Below are 20,210 nucleotides of genomic sequence, written 5' to 3'. Positions count from 1 at the left end.
GATACAAAATAAACACACAGAAATCTGTGGCTTTCCTATACACTAACAATGAACCAATAGAAAGAGAAATCAGGAAAACAATTCCATTCACAATAGCATCAAAAAGAATAAAATACCTAGGAATAAACCTAACCAAGAAAGTGATAGACCTATACCCTGAAAACTATAATACACTCTTAAGAGAAATTAAAGAGGTCACCAACAAATGGAAACTCATCGCATGCTCCTGGCTAGGAAGAATTAATATCATCAAAATGGCCATCCTGCCCAAAGCAATATACAGATTTGATGCAATCCCTTTCAAATTACCAACAACATTCTTCAACGAACTGGAACAAATAGCTCAAAAATTCATATGGAAACACCAAAGACCCCAAATACCCAAAGCAATCCTGAGAAGGAAGATAAGAGAATGAAACTGGATCACTGTCTAACCCCATACACAAAAGTAAATTCAAAATGGATCAAAGACTTGAATCTAAGTCATGAAACCATAAAACTCTTAGAAAATAACATAGGCAAAAATCTCTTAGACATAAACATGAGTGACCTCTTCTTGAACATATCTCCCCAGGCAAGGGAAACCAAAGCAAAAATGAACAAGTGGGACTATATCAACCTAAAAGCTTCTGTACAGCAAAGGACACCATAAATAGAACAAAAATGTATCCTACAGTATGGGAAAATATATTCATAAATGGCATATCCAATAAAGGGCTGACATCCAAAATATATAAAGAGCTCACACACCTCAACAAACAAAAAGCAAATAATCCAATTAAAAAATGGGTAGAGGAGCTGAATAGACAGGTCTCTAAAGAAGAAATTCAGATGGCCAACAGACACATGAAAAGATGCTCCACATCGCTTGTCATCAGAGAAATGCAAATTAAAACCACAATGAGATATCACCTCACACCAGTAAGGATGGCTACCATCCAAAAGGCAAACAACAACAGATGTTGGCAAGGTTGTGGAGAAAGGGGAACCCTCCTACACTGCTGGTGGGAATGTAAATTAGTTCAACCATTGTGAAAGCAGTATGGAGGTTCCTCAGAATGCTCAAAATAGAAATAGCATTTGACCCAGGAATTCCACTTCTAGGAATTTACCCTAAGAATGCAGCATTCCAGTTTGAAAAAGACAGATGCACCCCTATGTTTATTGTGCACTATTTACAATAGCCAAGATATGGAAGCAACCTAAATGTCTATCAATAGATGAATGGATAAAGAAGATATGGTACATATACACAATGGAATATTTCTCAGCCATAAGAAAAAAACAGATTCTACCATTTGCAACAACATGGATGGAGCCAGAGGGTATTATGCTCAGTGAAATAAACCAGGCAAAGAAAGACAAGTACCAAATGATTTCACTCATATGTGGAGTATAAGAAAGAAGGAAAACTGAAGGAACAAAACAGCAGCAGAATCACAGAACCCAAGAATGGACTAACAGTTACCAAAGGGAAAGGGACTGGGGAGGATGGGAGGGAAGGGTGGGATAAGGGTGGGGAAAAAGAAAGGGGGCATTATGATTAGCATGTATAGTGTGGGGGGGCACGGGAAAGGCTATGCAACACAGAGAAGACAAGTAGTGATTTTTACAGCATCTTACTACGCTGATGGACAGTGACTGTGAAGGGGTATGTGGGGGGGGGCTTGGTGAAGGGGGGAGCCTAGTAAACATAATGTCTTTCATGTAATTGTAGATTAATGATACCAAAACTAAAGAAAAAAAGATGATAGGTCATCATCAGAGGCCTCGAGAGTTCTGGATCTTTCTTGATCCAGGTGGTGAATCAAGGGTATACCCATTTCGTAAAAATTCATCAAGCTGTGTATTTATGATATGTGCACTTTTCTGTATGTATGTTACACTATAGTTAAAAATAATCATAGTGCCAGTCTTAACCATTTTTGAAAAATGCAGTCACACATCTCTCATTGCCTAATGGACATCACCATCTAGATGTCCTGCCACCATCTCAGCCTCCATCTTCCCCTCATATAGCAAATTCCCTCCAGTCTTTTCTACTTCAATAAACCATACAGATATACTGAAAATAAACTACAGATATCCAAGCTGAAAAGCTTGGACTATGAGGACTCCTTCAATTCAAGCCCTATTTCAAACCCAGTAACTGCCAGCTACCTTTCTAAGCACAAGAACACAGCAGTGAAAATAACAAAGTCCCTTCTCTTATAAAATAAACACTCTAAGGGGCAGTAACAGGCAAATATATTTTTTTAAACCAGTAATGAGTATATACTATGACGATAGCAAAAAAGAATGAAGCAAAAGGGAGTTTGCTTTAATCAGGGAAGACCAAAGAGGTAATTTAAACTGAGAACTGAATGATGTGAAGGAACCAGACTTGGAGAAGAACATTCCAGGCAAAGAGAAGGTAAATGCAAAGGCATTAAAGTCCAGACAAACAGCCCACTCAAAGAAAAGAAACAGCCAGTGTGGCTAGAGCATAGACAATGAGAGAAAAAATGACAGAAGATAAGGGTACAGAGATAGGCAAAGGTCAAATCATGTAGCATGTTGCAGACCAGAGTAAGGAGTTCGGATTTTACAAATCATATTTTAAGTATCTCATCTCCATGCTTTAATCTCCATTCTCACTTCTCCAATTGAGCCCTTATTGCCTCACTTCAGGACTATTTCACTATAATCTAAGCATTCTCCCTAATTTTAGCCTCTTCCCAATCTGAGCCATTCTCATCACCACAGCAAAATCATTTTTTAAAACAGCATTCTGTATTACCACTCTTCTGCTCAAAAACTTTTAAGGGGCAGTAAGATAAAAACACCAGCTCCTTAGTATGAAGCTCAAAGCTCCCAGTAGTGAGGCCATAACCCTTTCCTTCTCTAACTTTATCATCTATCATACCTCTAAACAAAACCTCATTCTACCCAAACTGGTTCCCTGCACACACATCCATTTCCCACTATGTAATCTGAGTTCACAATATTCATCCCTCCACCTCTCCAAACAACCTTTATACCCTTGACTCTCCTCTAAATCACCATTTCTTCCGCAAATAAAGTTGTACGTCAGTAAAGAGAAGGAAAGGAGAATAACTCTCCCACTGAGGAAACAACATGAGCAAAGGCGCAGAAGCTTGAATGTGTGTATGATATTCACACACTAAAAAATAGTGTCCTGCAACTGAACAGAAGGCAGGGTGACATATAACAGGAAATAAAGCCATTCAGCAAGACGGTTAAGACCTATATGACCACAAGCAAATTATTTAACCTCTCTGCGCTTCAGTTTCTTCACTTGCCGACTGAAGGCATTAACAGTCTACATCATATTATTGTAGCAATTTACTTATTCACTCAGCAAACATTTTGTGAGCACTTACTCCGTGCACCAGCACTGTTCTAAACTGATGCAGAGAAAGCTGTGAACAAGACAAAAATCTCTGCCCTGTGGTACTTAAATTTTAGTAAGGGAAACATCAAACAAGAGAAATAAGTACATACATCATATGATACGCTTTTTAGTGGTAAGTGCTACAGGAAAATATAAAGCAGAGAAGAGGGATACAGAAAAAGCAGAATTTGGATCAAGACATGAAATGAACATGCAGTGTTGCAGACAAGAAATCAGAAATGAAAAGGGCATGATTAAAAAAAAGCAAGGAGGCTAAAGTGCTGAAGCAGAGAGTTGGGGGAAAGTGGTAAAAGATGAGGGCAGAGAAAAATGAGAGCATCAGATCACACAGAACCTTAAAGGCTATTGTAAATATTCTAACATTTATTTTGCCAGACAAAGGGAGCCATTAGAGGACTCTGAGCATGATACAACCTGCCTTTCACAGCATTTTAACAGCACCTCTGATTTAACAACATCTCTCTGGCTGTTACATTAAAAGTATGCTATAAGAAAATCTAAAAAAAATAGAATAAAATAAAAGTATGCTATAAGAGAACAAGGTCAGGAGGAAGAGACCACATATAGGAGATTAAATTAGATAATAGTGATCAATACAATGTCTGGCATTTAAGTAAGCATCCATCCCTTAAAAGGTGGCTATTTTTCCAGAAGTGGAAGGGAATTTTTCATCCTGTTGAACCAAACATTAGTACAACAACAAAGTAAACTTAAGGCTCAGGTTTTGGGGTAAGGCAAGTGTATCTCATAAGCTTAGGCTCAGCAAAAATAAAAACATTTAAACAAACAATAATTGACTTATTTGATTCCCTATTTCCCATAAAGATGACACAGAGGGTCCTGTTTCTGTCTACATCTTTACTAGCATGCCACTCAGAAGGAAGTGTCCTCAAAAAACAAAAATTAAGGATAATTTGAGGAAATAAAGTATATGCTTCTGCATAAAAATATTTCAATCTGGAGAAATCTGCTCTTTTCAAATCTATTATTTCAAATGGCACAATATTGGATACCACTATTGATCTAATTACCTTAAATTCTTAGTGGCAATATAAAATGCTGTTTGCAAGAACTAGCACTATGTAAAAAAGAAAAGCAGTTATAACACTTTAAAAGAACTGAAAAGTAACACGCAGTGCTGAAAAGCTTTCATTTTGAAAATATAAATACAGTTAACAGCTTGGAAAACACTAAGATTAACACTAACATGCATAATCCTGGTAAGAGGTCACATGGGTGGAGGAAGATACACATGAACTCTGACCTCTCCTTCCAAACTAACTGAATGCAATTTTGGACCAAATCCTTATCTGACTCCAACCTGTTATCAGGCTCAGGACTATGGGACTAGCCCATTCCCACTCCTCAACTCAAAAGCCCTCTAGTGTTACTTCAAGCTATCCCAGATTTTGTCTATGTAATCAACTCCAAACCATAGGAACCCACAGTTACGTAAGAGGTAGTTACGAACTACCACTGAAAAAGACAGTTCAGTTTGCAATATGATGATGATGTGGATGATAAAAGCAAAAACTATGTACTAAGTGATTGCTATATGCCATGTGTTATTGCGCTCAGCACTTTAGTTACCTCATCAGCCTCACAACATGCCTAAAGTAGGTATCATCAACCCCACTGTACTAATAAAGAAAAGTGATAAGAATTTAAGTAACTTGTAAGAGGCACACAGGAAGTAGTGGGAACCAGGAGAAGCCTGCAGAGATTGAGAGAAAAAAAATAAAGACTGATTTAAACAAAGGATCAAGAAATCAGAATAGCAAGGGACTTCTCAAAAGGAACACTGGAAACTAGAAGCAAACCATTCAAAAAGTCCTTAAGGAAAACTGACTCCAATCTAGAGTTCTATTATTCTACCTTTCATGGATGGTGAAGGTAGTGGGTCTATGATAGGGGTCCTCAAACTACTAGGCCTGATGTCTGGTTTTGTAAAGTTTTACTGGAAACACAGCTTTGTCCACTCATCTATGTATTCTCTATGACAGATTTTGCAATACAATAGCACTGTCGAGTTACTGAAGCAAAGACCCTCTAGCCCACAAAGCCTAAAATATTTACTATCTGGTCCTTTACAGAAAAAATTTGCCAGCCCCTGGCCTATGAATATAAAAGCCAATGACAGCCATGAAAACTGGAGGGCCAGTAAGTTTGGATATGGTGTTGGAAAATAAGGGTAAGATTTTAATGACACATTTTCCTGGAAAAAAAAGGTTTGCAATACTATTTGAAGACAAAGTCAAGAGATCAGTTTCTGATTTTTATTGAAATACCTCCTGACATTTCAGGAATTCTGAAGAAAACATCTAGAAAATGTGTAATCATTAATTATTTGGAGAATAAATATAAAATGTGTACACTTTCCAGAGGTTTTGCTTCTATTATTCCCTGGCTGCCCATCTTTTGAATGTTCTGTTACTTATTAGCACTTCCAATGAAAGCAGAAAGGGAAAACAAAAATACATGAAAGGTAAGCTAGCTAGTTCTGTTATATCCTCAGGTAAACATTATTAGGAAAAGATTTGGAAAGTGTTATAATGTGTTAGCAAAACTGCACTTTTAAATACCAACAAAGTGAATCCAATACAAGCCAACAGTGGTTGCAAAGAACTCTAGTATGGAGTTGAAATATCCAGATCCTCAGAGGAAATAATTCCTTTATATGCTGGGCTGACTTGCCTAAATCTGGACAACCATATTCTGTTTGGGGCTCCATCTTTTAAGAGGACCAGAGAAGGTCAGTTAAGGGTGATGAAAACATGCAAAAACTAGGATGGACTAAAGGTTGAAATCACTGGGAATTTTATTTTTAATTTTTGGTTTTGTTTTAACTTAATTTTAATAAGCACTACTCTAACACTAAACATTAAAGCCATCAAAAAGAAATATCCACATTCAATTCATTAAACAATCAACAAATATTTATTGAAAAACCACTATAGGCTATGTACTATTCTAGGAGACAAAATTCCTGACCTCTTGGAGCTTACTAGAATTAGTGGGGAACACAAAAAATAAATAAACCTAAATAATGTCATTTCAGATACCTACAATCTTACTGTAATATTTTATTCCTCTGAATTTCCATATGTATGTATATATGTATTTTTTAAATGTATTTTTATTCTTTCACAATTTAAAGTAGGATCTTTCTAATTTGAGTTCTACTCTTCATTTTACATTATTTTGAGAACGTAACTTCTAAGTTACTACACAGCCTTTAATTTGTATTTTTCACTTTTAATACATACCACAATTTATTTAATATTCCTCTACCCTTCAACATATGTCATGTCCAGCCTTTGCTGTAAGTGCAATAAAGGACCAAGGTGGGCATGACGAATTTAGGCATGTAGGCAGTGAGCTATTGGGTCTGAAGGAAGACTTTAAAACTGATAGTAGGAATCCAGAACATTAGGACTAACAGACTTAAATAAGAAGGAAGCAGGCCATATCCATCCAATCACTCCAGGCAAAACCTCAGGGAGAAAGAGAATTCTTGTTGAGGTGAGAAAGCAGAGGTACCTGGGCTTTATTCAGGGATCCTGGTTGACTACTGGCAAGGAAGGAATCCTCTGGCATGCTTATACGCACTACCAACCCCAGAGGAACTTTTCTCAAATTCCTTGGAAGTTTACACTGTAAGAAAATAAAAGCATGAGGCTAACCTTTATGGGAACTTAATGTGAACTTCTGTGGTATCACGAGAAGCTTATAGGCCAAGGGCAGTTATGAGGGCAAAACTGTTACTACAAAGGCACCGCTGAGGTCAGCTCTTGAGACAACCTTACCCAGGAACACCAGCTGCAGATTAAGGCCACCAGGCCACAGAGGCTTGTGCAACACTGCCAACTGCAGCAGAACCAACAAATGGACAGCCAAACAACAGTCATGAGCCACCAAACAGTCCACAAGGACTTAGATGGATTAATGAGTCTCAAAATCAAAGATGATTTTCATTATGATTGTCTAAAAACTTTAAGATGTGGGGGGTGGATCATGAAGATAATTTAAGGGGTCATGTGAAGCCTATCATGGAAACAAGAATAGACTATTCCATATGTTCTAGCGGGTCCTAGAATGGAAGTTTCTGAATGGAAGACTTCATGTCAGTACAAGAAATAACCTTTTGACCTCTAAAACTACCCAACAATAAAACAAAGTTTCCTCAAAAAATGGTAAGCTCCCTATCACCAGATGTATTTAGCAAAAAGTGACTGACCAACTTTTCTGGCTTTTGTAATGGAAAATAAGAATTTGACTGGATTTTTGTTGTTCTTTACCAGATATCTTTCAGTTTCTGTTATTATCAAAGTCATCCATGAACAGAGACTGAGTTGAATAAATACAAAGGCTTATTACAAAAAACAATGGTCCTCCACCCCAACAGTCTCCCGATTCCCAGGAGCAAATTTTTCAACTTTAGTGGCTGAATTTTTTGTATATATCTCTACATCACTATATGCTTTTTCTTTTTTCTTTTCCTCCTTTTCTCTAGTTTTAGACATTATTAACTTCCCACTATAGAAGATGAGAATTTAGCTCTCCTTCCTCTTACATCTCCATTCATGTGCATATTTGCCATCCCCCAGTCTTCCCAATGTAAATATATAATTCTAGTTAGATAAATACTCCAGATTCACATAAGTCCTACTCAAAGCTGAGCATATAGTATAGAAAGGGTAGGCTAGGCTACACAGATTCCAGAATATTAGCCTGGTAGGTGAATATTCACATCATTAATTAAGCCGGTTCTCTTACATTCATTTTAGGACTCAGGCTGACAGGAGTTCTGCCATTTTGAGTACAAAGCTCCTGAGGTTGTCCCAAACGTTGCCTGCCAAGAGAGGCAGACAAAAGAACAACACAAGAAGGAGATCCGGCCCACTTCCACTCATACTCCACTAGAGACAACTTAAGCCATGTGGTCTCATCAAACTACAAAGGAAACTGGGAGACAGTTACATGCCCAAAGAAGGAAAAAGTAGACTTGAGTAGACAGGGGTCTTTGCCACATATACCATGCTTACTTTTCCTTTAAAAAAGTTAGTGAAAAAAGAATCATACTGGTCCTTAGAAACGGACAGTGGAGGAAAAGGAAAGAGAGAATATAAGGGAAAGTAAATCAGTTAAGTAAATCTAAAAGAGGGTTAATGAACATTTCCAAAAAGAGGAGAGAAAAATTAAAAGATGGTTAATTCATTCAAAAACATTACTGTGCTCTTATTATGTACCATGCTCTGTACTAAGCACTAGGGAAACAAAAACTACATAGACTATGTGGTATCCTCAACCAGATCCCACAGAAGAAAGACATTAGTGGAAAGACTAATGAAATCCAAATAAAGTCTGGAGTTTACTTAATAGTGATGTACCAATGTTAGTCTCTTAGGTTTGACAAATGTACCATGGTGATATAAGATGTTAACATCTGGGAAACTGGCTGAGGGTATATGGAAACTGTACAATCTTCGCAAGTTTCCTATAAATCTCAAATTATTGCCAAAAAAGTTGTTTATTTTAAAATACTCAGTCATCATAGCACAGCCACTACAGTTCCTCAAAAAATTAAACATAAAATTACCATGATACAGAAATTCTACTTTTATATAGACACTCAAATTAATTGAAAGCAGAGATTCAGAAAGATGTTTGTACACCATGTTCATAGCAGCACTGTTCACAATAGCCAAAAGGTGGAAGCAACTGAAATGTTCATCAATAGATGAATGACTAAACAAAAAATGTGGCATATATATATATACAATGAAATATTAGTCAGCCTTTAAAAGAAAGGAAATTCTAATTGTCTTTTTATGCTAAATTCTAATGTCTTTTTATGTCACATGCTACAACAATGAACTTTGAAGAAGACATTAGGCTAAGTGAAATAAACCAGTTACAAAATGACAAATATTTTGCGTGATTCTGCTTACATGAAGTTCCTAGAGTAGTCAAATTCAAAGAGACAGAAGGTAGATGGGTGGTTGCCAGAGGCTGGGGGAAGGAAGAATGGTAAGCCAGTACAGAGTTTCAGATTTAAATGATGGTTGTGATGGTTGCACAACAGTGTGAATATATTTAGTGCCAAAGAACTGTACCCTGAGAAATAGGTAAAATGATACATTTTATATTATATACATTTTACTATTTTAAAAAGTACAGTCATATAAGAACAATGATAGAGGTTTGAAAAGAGCACTTTCATCACCAGAAAAAGATCTAAAACAAATTCTAACTTCCCTGAGACTCTGACATCTAAGATGAGTTTTGAAAAAGACAATCATACCAGGCAAAAAGAAATGATGGGAAGGGGAATTGAATACAGGCAGAGGCACAGCAAGTGCCTCCAGAGCAGGGATCAGCAAACTACAGCTCCATAGACCATGTCCTGCCATCTATTTTTGTACAGCCCACTAGCTAACAATGGCTTTTACATTTTTAATAGTTGGAAAAGTTAAAACAATAAAATTTTGACATGTAAAAATTACATGAAATTCAAATTTCAGTGTCCATAAATAAAGTTTCTCTGGAACACAGCCATGATCATTTGTTAACGTATTATCTACAGTTGCTTTCACAGTATCACAGAAGAGTTGAGTATGTCATGACAAACAGTAAGGCTCACAAAGCTTAAAATATTTACTATTTAGCCCTTTACAGAAAAAGTTTGCAAACCCCTGGTCTGGAAGTAATACATGTAGTATGGGTAAAACAAAGATATTGCAAATCAGATAAACAATAAGGTAAGTGGGCTTTGTGTGCTAAGCAATCTGAACTTGTCTCAACTTAACTCCAATTACCATGAAAAGCCACTAAAGAATTTTATTGAGAGTAATCTGATCAGATCTACCTTACGGAAAGACAATCATCCACTTGTTTGCGAATGTATCTGAGCTATTCATTTTATTTATTAAAAATTAAACTTGCCACTTAAAAAAAAATAAAAGAAGCCTAGAAGCATATGAGTAAGGTTAACAATGGTAGTTGGCATATTCAAATTTTTTATTTCCTTCTTTGTGCCTATTTTTCCTATCTTCTCAAATGAGAAAACTGCTTTTGCAATACAAAAATACATATTTTTAAACTCATATTCATACACACACAAACATAAAATTTGCTCTAGGTTCTATACTCTTCTCTCACCATTAGGCAGGAAGTGAAAAGGTGTCTAGGAAAACCTACACATAAAGCTATAAAAGTATGCCTCTGTCACACTTACAAAGGATAAATGACATTCTACCTTTTCAAATTACGAATTTGCTTTACAGACATGAATTAATACAATGTATGAATGCAAGGTAGTGGTAGGGCACTCTCTTCCTATACAGGGCTTTCATCACATCAGAGAGCCCGATCAGTAATATCTTACAGAAACTAGAAATGTTAAAGGAGAGGAAAAAATGCAGAGCTTGCATGTCTAGTCAAAATGTTGAAAACTTATGTAAGATAAGACTCTATAACTCCGAGAATATAACTATGGACTTAAGAAATGTAAAGGCCTTGATTTATACCACAGGTACTTTGTACTCACTGATACATTGCTTGTTAAGATTAAATTATTTAATGTTATGCTTCAGTTACTTGACTAAAATGTCAGGGATTCATGTGCAGAGAACCATGTATTTTATTTCTTTTTTGTGTCCCCCACAGCATCTCACACAGCACCATATATGGTAGGTGCTCAATACATGCTTACAATTGGATGACAAAATAATCAACCCTACTTTGAGCTCACAGACCAAAACCCTCACACCTACAATTCACACTATTAAGCCTCCCTCTGTGCAGCAGTTTAAAGGACATTCCTGTGGCGAGTACTTGCTGTTTCTACTGGATTTATTACATTAGGTTGCTTCTCCAGCAAAGAGCTCAAAGTACACGTGTAATGTTAAAATAGAATTCTTGACTACTGAGAAGGTGGGTAGAAAAGTGGGAAAGTGAAGGAAGCATCTATTATAATAGCTTGCCTCCAAAGAATAAGCATTATTCAGCCCTAGAGATTAAAACATTCCTAAAGTGCCTCTGAACTAATAAGACTCCTAACTGACATCATTCCATTAAACCTTGTACTGGCTGAATTCCATCACAATGAGTATCATTAAAACCAAAAACCTCATTACAAAAAAAAAAAAAAAACTCAGCTAATAGTCCATATGATTGTGTATTGTACAATCTTGTTTTAATTATTTACTCTCTTTTGCCAAAATAAAACTTCTAAACTTTTTCAAAGCATTATGATAGAGCACCCACCACATGCCAACCACTGGGGAAACAAATGAATTAAAAAACCAGCCAAAACATCAACTGGTTTTGTATTCTGCTATGAATTATAAAGTATAAACAACAGAGCTGAGGAAGTACCATGCAGTGAGGAATCAACTACGGAAATTCAGGGACATTACATGGCAAATTTAAGTTACACTTATTTAAGAGTGCGTAGAGAGGAGCAGGAAGGGAGACAGAGGGAGAAAGAGTATACCAGGCAAATAGAGGACAATACACAAGCAAGAGTACATTGGGCATAGCAGGAACCACAAAGAAAAGACAAGATTAAGAGGAGAGGCAGGGTAGCATTAGACAAAAACAAGCCTGGTACACTAAGCTATGAAATTTGGAGTTTATTCCTCTAGGTAATGGAGACAAAGTGGAGATCTTAAGGCAGGACTGTGACAAAAACCTGAAGAATTACACATTAATTCTCATTCTTAACGTGTGAACCTATTAAAGTTCGTATTAATAGGAAGAAACTAGGTTACAATCATCTCAAAGACATTAACATTACACGATACAGACCCTGCTCAGTAAATACTGTGCAGGTGCAAATAGAAAAGATCTAGATGTTAACTATTGCTCTGTCCACACTTTCAACTGAGTCTCAGGGCTCAGTCAATGGCCCTCTTCTCTACTTCCTGGCTGATCTCACAGACCCATGTTTTTAAACATCATCTATGTATTGACAAACATCCCAAATGTATATTTATAGACCTGATGTTTTGACTCTGAGCTCCAAATGTGAACGGTCAACTGCCTATTCAATGGTTGTTCCTGGAAAAGCATCTCCAACTCAAGATACAAACTCTTCGTTTTAAATCCAGACTAGGTCCTTCCAATTTTCCACCTCTGTACATGGCACTAGACGTTCGAGCTAAAAACCTCAGAATCATCCTTAATTACTCTCTATCACTCACCTCCCACAACTAACCTACTGGCAAATTCAATGGTTTTAACTTCAATATATACCTTGAATCCAACCCTTTCTCACTGTCTCTGTCAGTGCCTCCCTGATCCAAGCCACCACACTTGATTATACCATTCCAAAAATTTCCTGAACCATCTCCTAATGCCCTTCTCACCTCTACAAGCAAACTGTTTTTATTTAAATATAAATTAAATTGTATCATTTTTCTTCATAAAACTGTCCAATAGATCCCATCACACTTAGAACAAAATCCAAAGACTTTCTGGTCTACAAGCCTCTACACTATCTGATATCTGAAACGCATCAACTTCTCTGCATCATTTCCTCCGACTGTTCCCCACCACCGCCACCAATAAATACTCCAGCAATCGCCAAACCCTTAACACACTAGCCTTCCTGCATTTCTTTGAAAATCCCAAACTGATTCTCACCTAAGTCTTTGCTATAGTACGCCCACGGTTTGAAATGCTCCACGTTAACACGGCTTGCTCCTTATCCAAGCAAACAAAGGACATACACAAGCAAGAGTACAGGGCTCTTTATGCTCAAATAATACCTCGGAGAAGCCTTGCCTGGCAATCTACAAGAACCACCAAACCCATCACCACCACTCTCAATCCTCTTGTAATGTTTTCTTTACACACTTTGACAATATCTGAAATCACATTATTTATTACCTATTGTCTATCAAAATATAAATTCCTTGAGAACAGGGACTTTGTCTTATTCACTGCTCAAGACCTGAACTAGTATAATACCTGGCATAAAATAGGGCTCATTATTTGTTGTTGAACAAATCAATTTATCTAATTGGCCTAATTTATCTTATTCATATATTCATTCTATTACACACAATTGAATGATTCCTTCTCCACCTTTGAATTTAGATCTACTTCATGATTACCAGGCTGTTCTTCCTAGAATGGAGTTCTAAAACGGTTTAAAGACTGTTAAAACAAGGTATAGTCTACTAACACTTTTAATTCCTTTCTATAGTTAGCCCTTCCAGCAACTTGGCCAGTTATTTTTCTTTGACTTTAACTTCCATTATCTTTCTTTATTATCAGGTTTTTCAATGTACTGTTCATTATAAATGCTATTGATAAAGATGAACAGACATGCCCAAATTATAATATTTACTTTTTATATTGCAAGTAACACAAATTATAAAAAAGAAAAACAGAAACTATCGAAAAGCAAATATTTATAAACAAAATTCACAGGCAGGTGATCAAGGTCAACATCAAGAGTGACAAGTCATGTTGTTGACAATATAAACTCCAATCCCATCTAATCATGTGAAAAATGTCAAACCCCAATTGAGGAACATGCTACAGAACACCTGACCAGTAGTCCTCGAAACTGTCAAAAGTCGTCAAAAACAAGGCAAGTCTGAGAAATGATCACAGCCAAGAGGATCCTAAGGAAATATAATTCATAAAAGCACTGTGGCTGTGCAATGGATGGTTCTGAGAGGCAGTAACTTCATATGAACTCTGGAGATGCCCTGGAAAATCAAGCAACTAGTTTTGCTTGCAATGAACCTGTGCCCATGTCAGCAACACATTCCTTATGTTTGTTTTCATTTTTTCCCTACTTCACTTCCTTTTTCCCTTCAGACCTTCTTCCCTGGAATTTCACCCCCACCTCCCACCTCCCATAAAGCATTAGTACAGATAAAGAAAAAAAAAAATGTGGTATCCCAGATGGGATCCTAGAGTAGGAGAAGGACATAAGATAAAAACTAAAGAACTCTGATTAAACTATGAAGTTAAATTATTAATAATAATGTATTAATACTTATTGGTTAATTTATTATACCAGATATACCATATTAACATAAGATGTTAATAGGGAAAACTGAGTGTTGAGTATATGGAAACTATACAATTTTTCAGTTTTTCTATAAATTTAAAACTGTTCTAAAAAAATTTTTTTTGTTATTAAATTCACCCAAAAATCCTACCACTCAAAAAAATTCACTGTTAATGTTTCATGTATACCAGTTTAGACTTCTATATAAATGGACACATATAGGTATATTTCTATAAAAACATGATCATACCACACATAATTTTTTACTTTTTATACTTTATAAAAGTATATATAAACACACACATGGTTTCCATGTCAGTAGATATCTTTATCATGTCTACTAGCTACGAGGTATTATCCTCTATGAAGGTACCATAATTTACCAATTCCCTATTATTTAAGCTTTTCCAGGCTTTTGCGCTCATAAAAAATACTACATAAACAACTCTTAATAAACACCTTTGCAAATTTACCAACTGGTGCCTTAACAAAGAAGAGCTGCTAAGTCAAAGGACACACAGGTTTTTAATGCTTTCAATAAATATGGCCAAAATGCCCTCCAGAAAGGGCATATGTAAATATCCACCAACAGCAGTATATCAGTGTGCCAATTTCCCCACTCCTATGCAATACCAGGTACTAACATTTTATTACATATATGCCAATCTGCCAGAATGGGGAAGGCATTTTGTTTTTAAATGAGAAACAATGTATATTTTGTCTTTCCTGGTTATTTTTCTATGATTCCAAGTTTGCCTAGCTTTCCTAATCACTGGATCCCCTACACCTGAAAAACTGCCTGGCACATAGTAAGCATTTGATAAATATGTCAAGTGAGTAATTAATAAATGTCTTTTAACTTCATGGTATTTTTGCCAACCAGAGGTTGTTTGTGCAATAATTCTATCAATCTTTGCCTTTACGCATACTCCCTTTGCAGTTATGCTTAGAACAGCTCATCCTATTTTGAGATTGGAAAACCGTTTAGCCATTTCTTTAAAGTAGTAATTTTCTGACTTCATATTTTATATTTAAATATTTAATTCAACTGGATTTAGTTATATTTACATTTTAAGGTAGGTTCCCATTTTACTTATTTTTTCCAAATGGTTAGGCAATTGTTCCAATACAATTTTAAAATTTTCAGCTAATATGAAATGCTAAGTAGTCTTATATATTTCTAGACTTATTATCTTGTTTCACTGCTCTATTCCAGAGTTACTACTTATTGTTATATCATAGTTTTATTTGTATAGTCACTAGTACAAGTACCATCACTTTTCTCTTTCAAACTGTTCCTACTTTATGGTTCACTCTTCCACATGAACTAAAAATCATTTCAAGATTTCAAAAGGAATTCCAGTTAGAATTATGTAAAACTATCAGCCATATGACTGTCCTCTGTGTGGCTATTTCCCTCACAGGTAAAATGGAGATAACAGTACTTACCCTCATAGGTTTGTTATGAGCACTAAATGAGGTTAAGACACAATACTATGCTAGAAAGATGTTAACTATTATTATATTGTTCAAAAATGGTATTATTATAAAGATGACTCGATAAATGTTTTCCAAATTGAGCTCCCACAAAATTCAAAGGCTAAGATACAATGAAGGGTGGCACAACACATAAGCCGTGATATGAAAAATATTTTATTTATCCCTGCTTCATTTCACTAAGGCCTTCAACCTTGGTAAAATGAAAAGCTGGAGCTGGGAAGCACAGAACCATGAAAAACATGAAAGGTTGGTGGCAAGAAGCCTCTGCAATTTTATGAAGACTGGCCCACCAATATGGAGAAGATGCCAGATTTTACAGGCCAGATTTTATGGCCTTCTAGTCAGCCTTATGGGGCTTCAGCAAATTCCTTCCATTTCTATTTCCCTATCTAGATTGTTATGACACTACTACTTATTTTTTTATTTCTTTCCAGGAAACACATAGGGATTAGACGTCTAAACGGCAGAATACTTTTTAAATGAGACAGTGGTGAAGTACAGAGTATAAATACTGTTGATAAATATGGACAGATATGCCCAGGGACATTATAACAAATTACCTCCACCAGGGTTCCCACATCACTGTAATGATGGGGGAACTGGATTGTTGGGGGGTTTTTTTCTTGTGGGGGTACAGGCTTGTCTCATAATAATTGTTTATTTGTTCACTGTTAATTCTTTTTCTACCTGCATGGCATTGGAATTAAATAGAGGTTGCAGACCATATGAAGGCCTTAAAAAAAAATCTACACTGAGCTAAAATATAAATGAGAAGATGGAAGCCAAGAATGGCAACATGACTTGCTAATCACATGAGCGGCCAAGGGCCGAGATGTCAGGTCTCCGAATTCCCTAACCATGGCCCATTCCACCACACCATACAGCTCCCGACGACAGCCACACTTCGAGGTGGGAGAGTTAAAGCAGACCACCTGGTTGCAGTAAAGGCACTTGAAAACCCCTGAACAACTCAGTCGAAGGCACGTGACTGCCCACGCCCTTCCCCCTCACCCTCCTCCTGCCCCGCGCCAGCAGCACGCGCTGCCAACCTCATCATGTGACCTTCACGCGGCCCCAGCGCTCCCCCTGCTAAGCGACTCTTCCCAGCAGCCATTTTGCCGAGAGCTTGTCCGCGCTCACAGCGGAGCAGGGCGCCACGAAAACCCGCGGCCAGATTTTACGGGCCGCACACGCGCTTCGAAAAAGCGCTCAGACCGTTAGGGTTGAGCTGAACCTCACCGCACACGTCGCACCCCGGGACGCCGGGGAAAGCTGTGGGTGCGCCTCGGACTGCGATTGGTTGTGGCGTCCACGTGACGCCATCGCCCCCCCACCCTCTCCTTCCCCCTACTCACAAAAACACCCAGACTCTTAAAGCCTCGCGCCAAGTACACGCCACTGGGCGCGTGGGTACGGACGGGGCGCGTGGCAGCCAAGGCGCCTGCGCGTACCTGCCAGGGCCGACAGGAGCGGGCCCACGCGCAGCTCCGCTCCCGGGTCCGGGAATCCTCGCGCTGCTGGACCACCCGGTTAGTCATTGGCTGCCAGGCTGGGTCACGTGCTCGTCTCAGGCCCACCCCTAGCCTCTAATCACCTGGCACTGTGCTCGAAGCGGCGCCGAAAGTCATTCGCACGCGGAAAGGAAAGGTAGTTAGAGGACCTCTTTTTCTGCCTTTATGGGGTTACATTCATATAAGGAAAGCGAGAAAAATGGGGTCCCAAAATTAAGTAATCTCACACCTACCGGTTTAACTTCGCGTTGCCCCTCCAGAAGCCGAGAACCATCGCCCTTGGGCGCTCCCCGATGCACGCCGGGATACGTCTGGCGCCCCACACTGTTCTGCGGAGCATGCCGGGAAAGGCGCTTCTCCTGATTTCCTGGCTCTCACCTCCCGGGTGTTCCTTTCACGTCCCCTTCAAAGTCCGGTCCTTGGGCTGGGAATGAAGCGGTTCGGGAGTGACTGAATATAACATGCACTTTAAGTCCCCCTTCCCCCACTTGTGCGATCTGTGTGGTCTTGGGGAAACCGCTTAACCTTTCTTCATGGAGCATGCATTTATTAAGTGCCTGCTGAGTGCTTTTGTGAGTATTGGGGGAAAAAAAAGCGCAAAGATATTTGCCTACTATATCAGCTTTTCAATGTCAGTGGAAAAGAATGCTAATTTAAATACAATTTACTACAAACCCCACCAGGGAGTGGAAATAATACTTAGAATTTCTCTTGGGATGGAAGACCAAACCATTCTTGGTAAGCTTACTGCTATTATGGGAGAAGGTGGTGATGGGAGGAGCAGGAGGCATTTTAAAGGGGCCAGAGAGGTGGTCCTATTACATTTTCTGGTTAAACCTAATCCACTATGGTATATTTGAATCAAGAAAAACACCGTCTGCTGACTCTGAGAAAAGGTGGTTTTACATCAAAGCGAGTTAATTTTGTAACATTCACAAACAGACCTCCAGGCCCAAACCTAATATTCACTCCCATTAAACCCCCAATTAAAAACAACCCATATGTCTTTTGCTTTAAACTCCATTCCCCAGCTTTACTGATTTCAAAACTTTGTTTTTTCAGTTAAAGCATTGATTAAGCTTAAGGAATTTGACTAGCACTGGTCAGACTCACAAGAGTGCTGACATATAAAGTAGAAATTAAATGTATTCATTTATAATGTGGTTACCAAGCCAACCTACAGTTTGGAGCACCCTTTCCTGATTTCAAGGTACTTGTTAAGCCTAATTAATTTTCAGAAAATTACTTTCTGACTAGAAAATCAAAAGAAAGAATTAGATGATCCTATATAATAAAAACATTGTTACAAGCATATGTATGTTAAACTTGAAGTTTATAAAACACTGACATTTTATTACATTTATTCCTAACAACAACCTTGAGAGAAAAGTACTATACTAATGTTACCATCGTCTGAGACAAGTTTTGAGTGGGAAAGTAGAAAATATGTTTTAACATGCTCTACAGGCAATTGTGATGCATGACTAGGTTTGGTGTCTATTGTCTCTAGTGGAAGAAGCCCAGGCCTTGAGGTCAAACCCATGTGGATGAATTTGCAGTTCTCTCCTTATTGTACTTTGAGCTTGAACAGGTTTTTGAACTTTCTGATCCTCAGCTCCTTTAACTGCAAAGTGAGAGCCAATCATACATAGTCTTTCGATTGTCATGATGATTCTCAGATACTTGGAACACCTGTCACATCAGTCCCTGATGAACGGGAGGCACTCTATAACTCGGGAATTGGTTAGTGGTAAAGGTTGTATTTTAACCAGCATTCTGTACTCTGTCCAGTAGAGCATACTCTTGAATCTTTTCTTCTCCATTATTCTGTTTCTCCCCTAGAAAGTGCTAGAGGCACACTGAGATTCTTATGCAGTAGATCATTTTAAGACTCCTTGGTGACTGTTGCCCATCTGTTGGTACATATTGTTACATTATCTCTCGCCTTCATTTCAAGATTTTTTTCTCTTAACATGTTAAGATGCTAAACCGTAGACATTACTAAAGTAAAATAACAATGATACAGAGATGCTTAGAGGGTGAAAGGGGCACCTGTGACTGTGCTTCAAGGAGGTTAAAAAATTGTTTACATATTTAAAAATACCTCACAGTAAAGGCACCCTCAAAACTCATTCTTCCCTTTATTTATTTATTTATTTATTTTGGTATCATTAATCTACAATTACATGAGGAGAATTATGTTTACTAGACTTCCCCCATCACCAAGTTCCCCCCACATACTCCATTGCAGTCACTGTCCATCAGCCTAAGTAACATGCTGTAGAATCACCACCTGTCCTCTCCATGCTGTACAGCCTTTCCCGTGCGCCCCCCACATTATGCATGCTAATCGTAATGCCCCCTTTCTTTCTCCCCCCCTTTAACCCTCCCTTCCCACCGATCCTCCCAGTCCCTTTCCCTTTGGTAACTGTTAGTCCATTCTTGGGTTCTGTGAGTCTGCTGCTCTTTTGTTCCTTCAGTTCTTTCTTTGTTCTTACACTGCACAGATAAGTGAAATCATTTGATACTTGTCTTTCTATGCCTGGCTTATTTCACTGAGCATACTACCCTCTAGCTCCATCCATGTTGTTGCAAATGGTAGGATTTGTTTTCTTCTAATGGCTGAATGATATTCCATCATGTATATGTACCACATCTTCTTTATCCATTCATCTACTGATGGACACTTAGGTTGCTTCCATCTCTTGGCTATTGTAACTGGTGCTGCAATAAACACAGGGGTGCCTATGTC

At 37.9% G+C, this 20,210-nt stretch overlaps 1 protein-coding gene across 5 annotated transcripts in view; it reads right to left on the bottom strand.

Annotated features, from left to right (window-relative positions):
• MGA (MAX dimerization protein MGA) overlaps window positions 1-17,951 on the bottom strand; it is a 210,131-nt gene extending 192,180 nt beyond the window's left edge. For 2 of the 5 annotated variants that reach the window (XM_073211662.1, XM_037018923.2), the window contains exon 1: window positions 17,399-17,594. Coding sequence is in view for 1 of the 5 variants with exons in the window: in XM_073211664.1 (XP_073067765.1) it covers window positions 17,692-17,798 (107 nt within the window). In the remaining 4 variants the exon portion in view is untranslated. Of the gene's footprint in view, window positions 1-17,398; window positions 17,595-17,691 lie in introns of those variants that run through there. The other 3 variants (XM_073211664.1, XM_037018924.2, XM_017642832.3) reach the window with 3 other exon arrangements.
• Between the last annotated feature and the right edge of the window lie 2,259 nt (window positions 17,952-20,210).

The sequence above is a fragment of the Manis javanica genome, chromosome 8 (assembly GCF_040802235.1).
Source record: "Manis javanica isolate MJ-LG chromosome 8, MJ_LKY, whole genome shotgun sequence".
Lineage (NCBI taxonomy): Eukaryota > Metazoa > Chordata > Mammalia > Pholidota > Manidae > Manis > Manis javanica.
The sequence above is the reverse complement of the archived record's forward strand: the minus strand, read 5'-3'. Positions and strand labels throughout refer to the sequence as shown.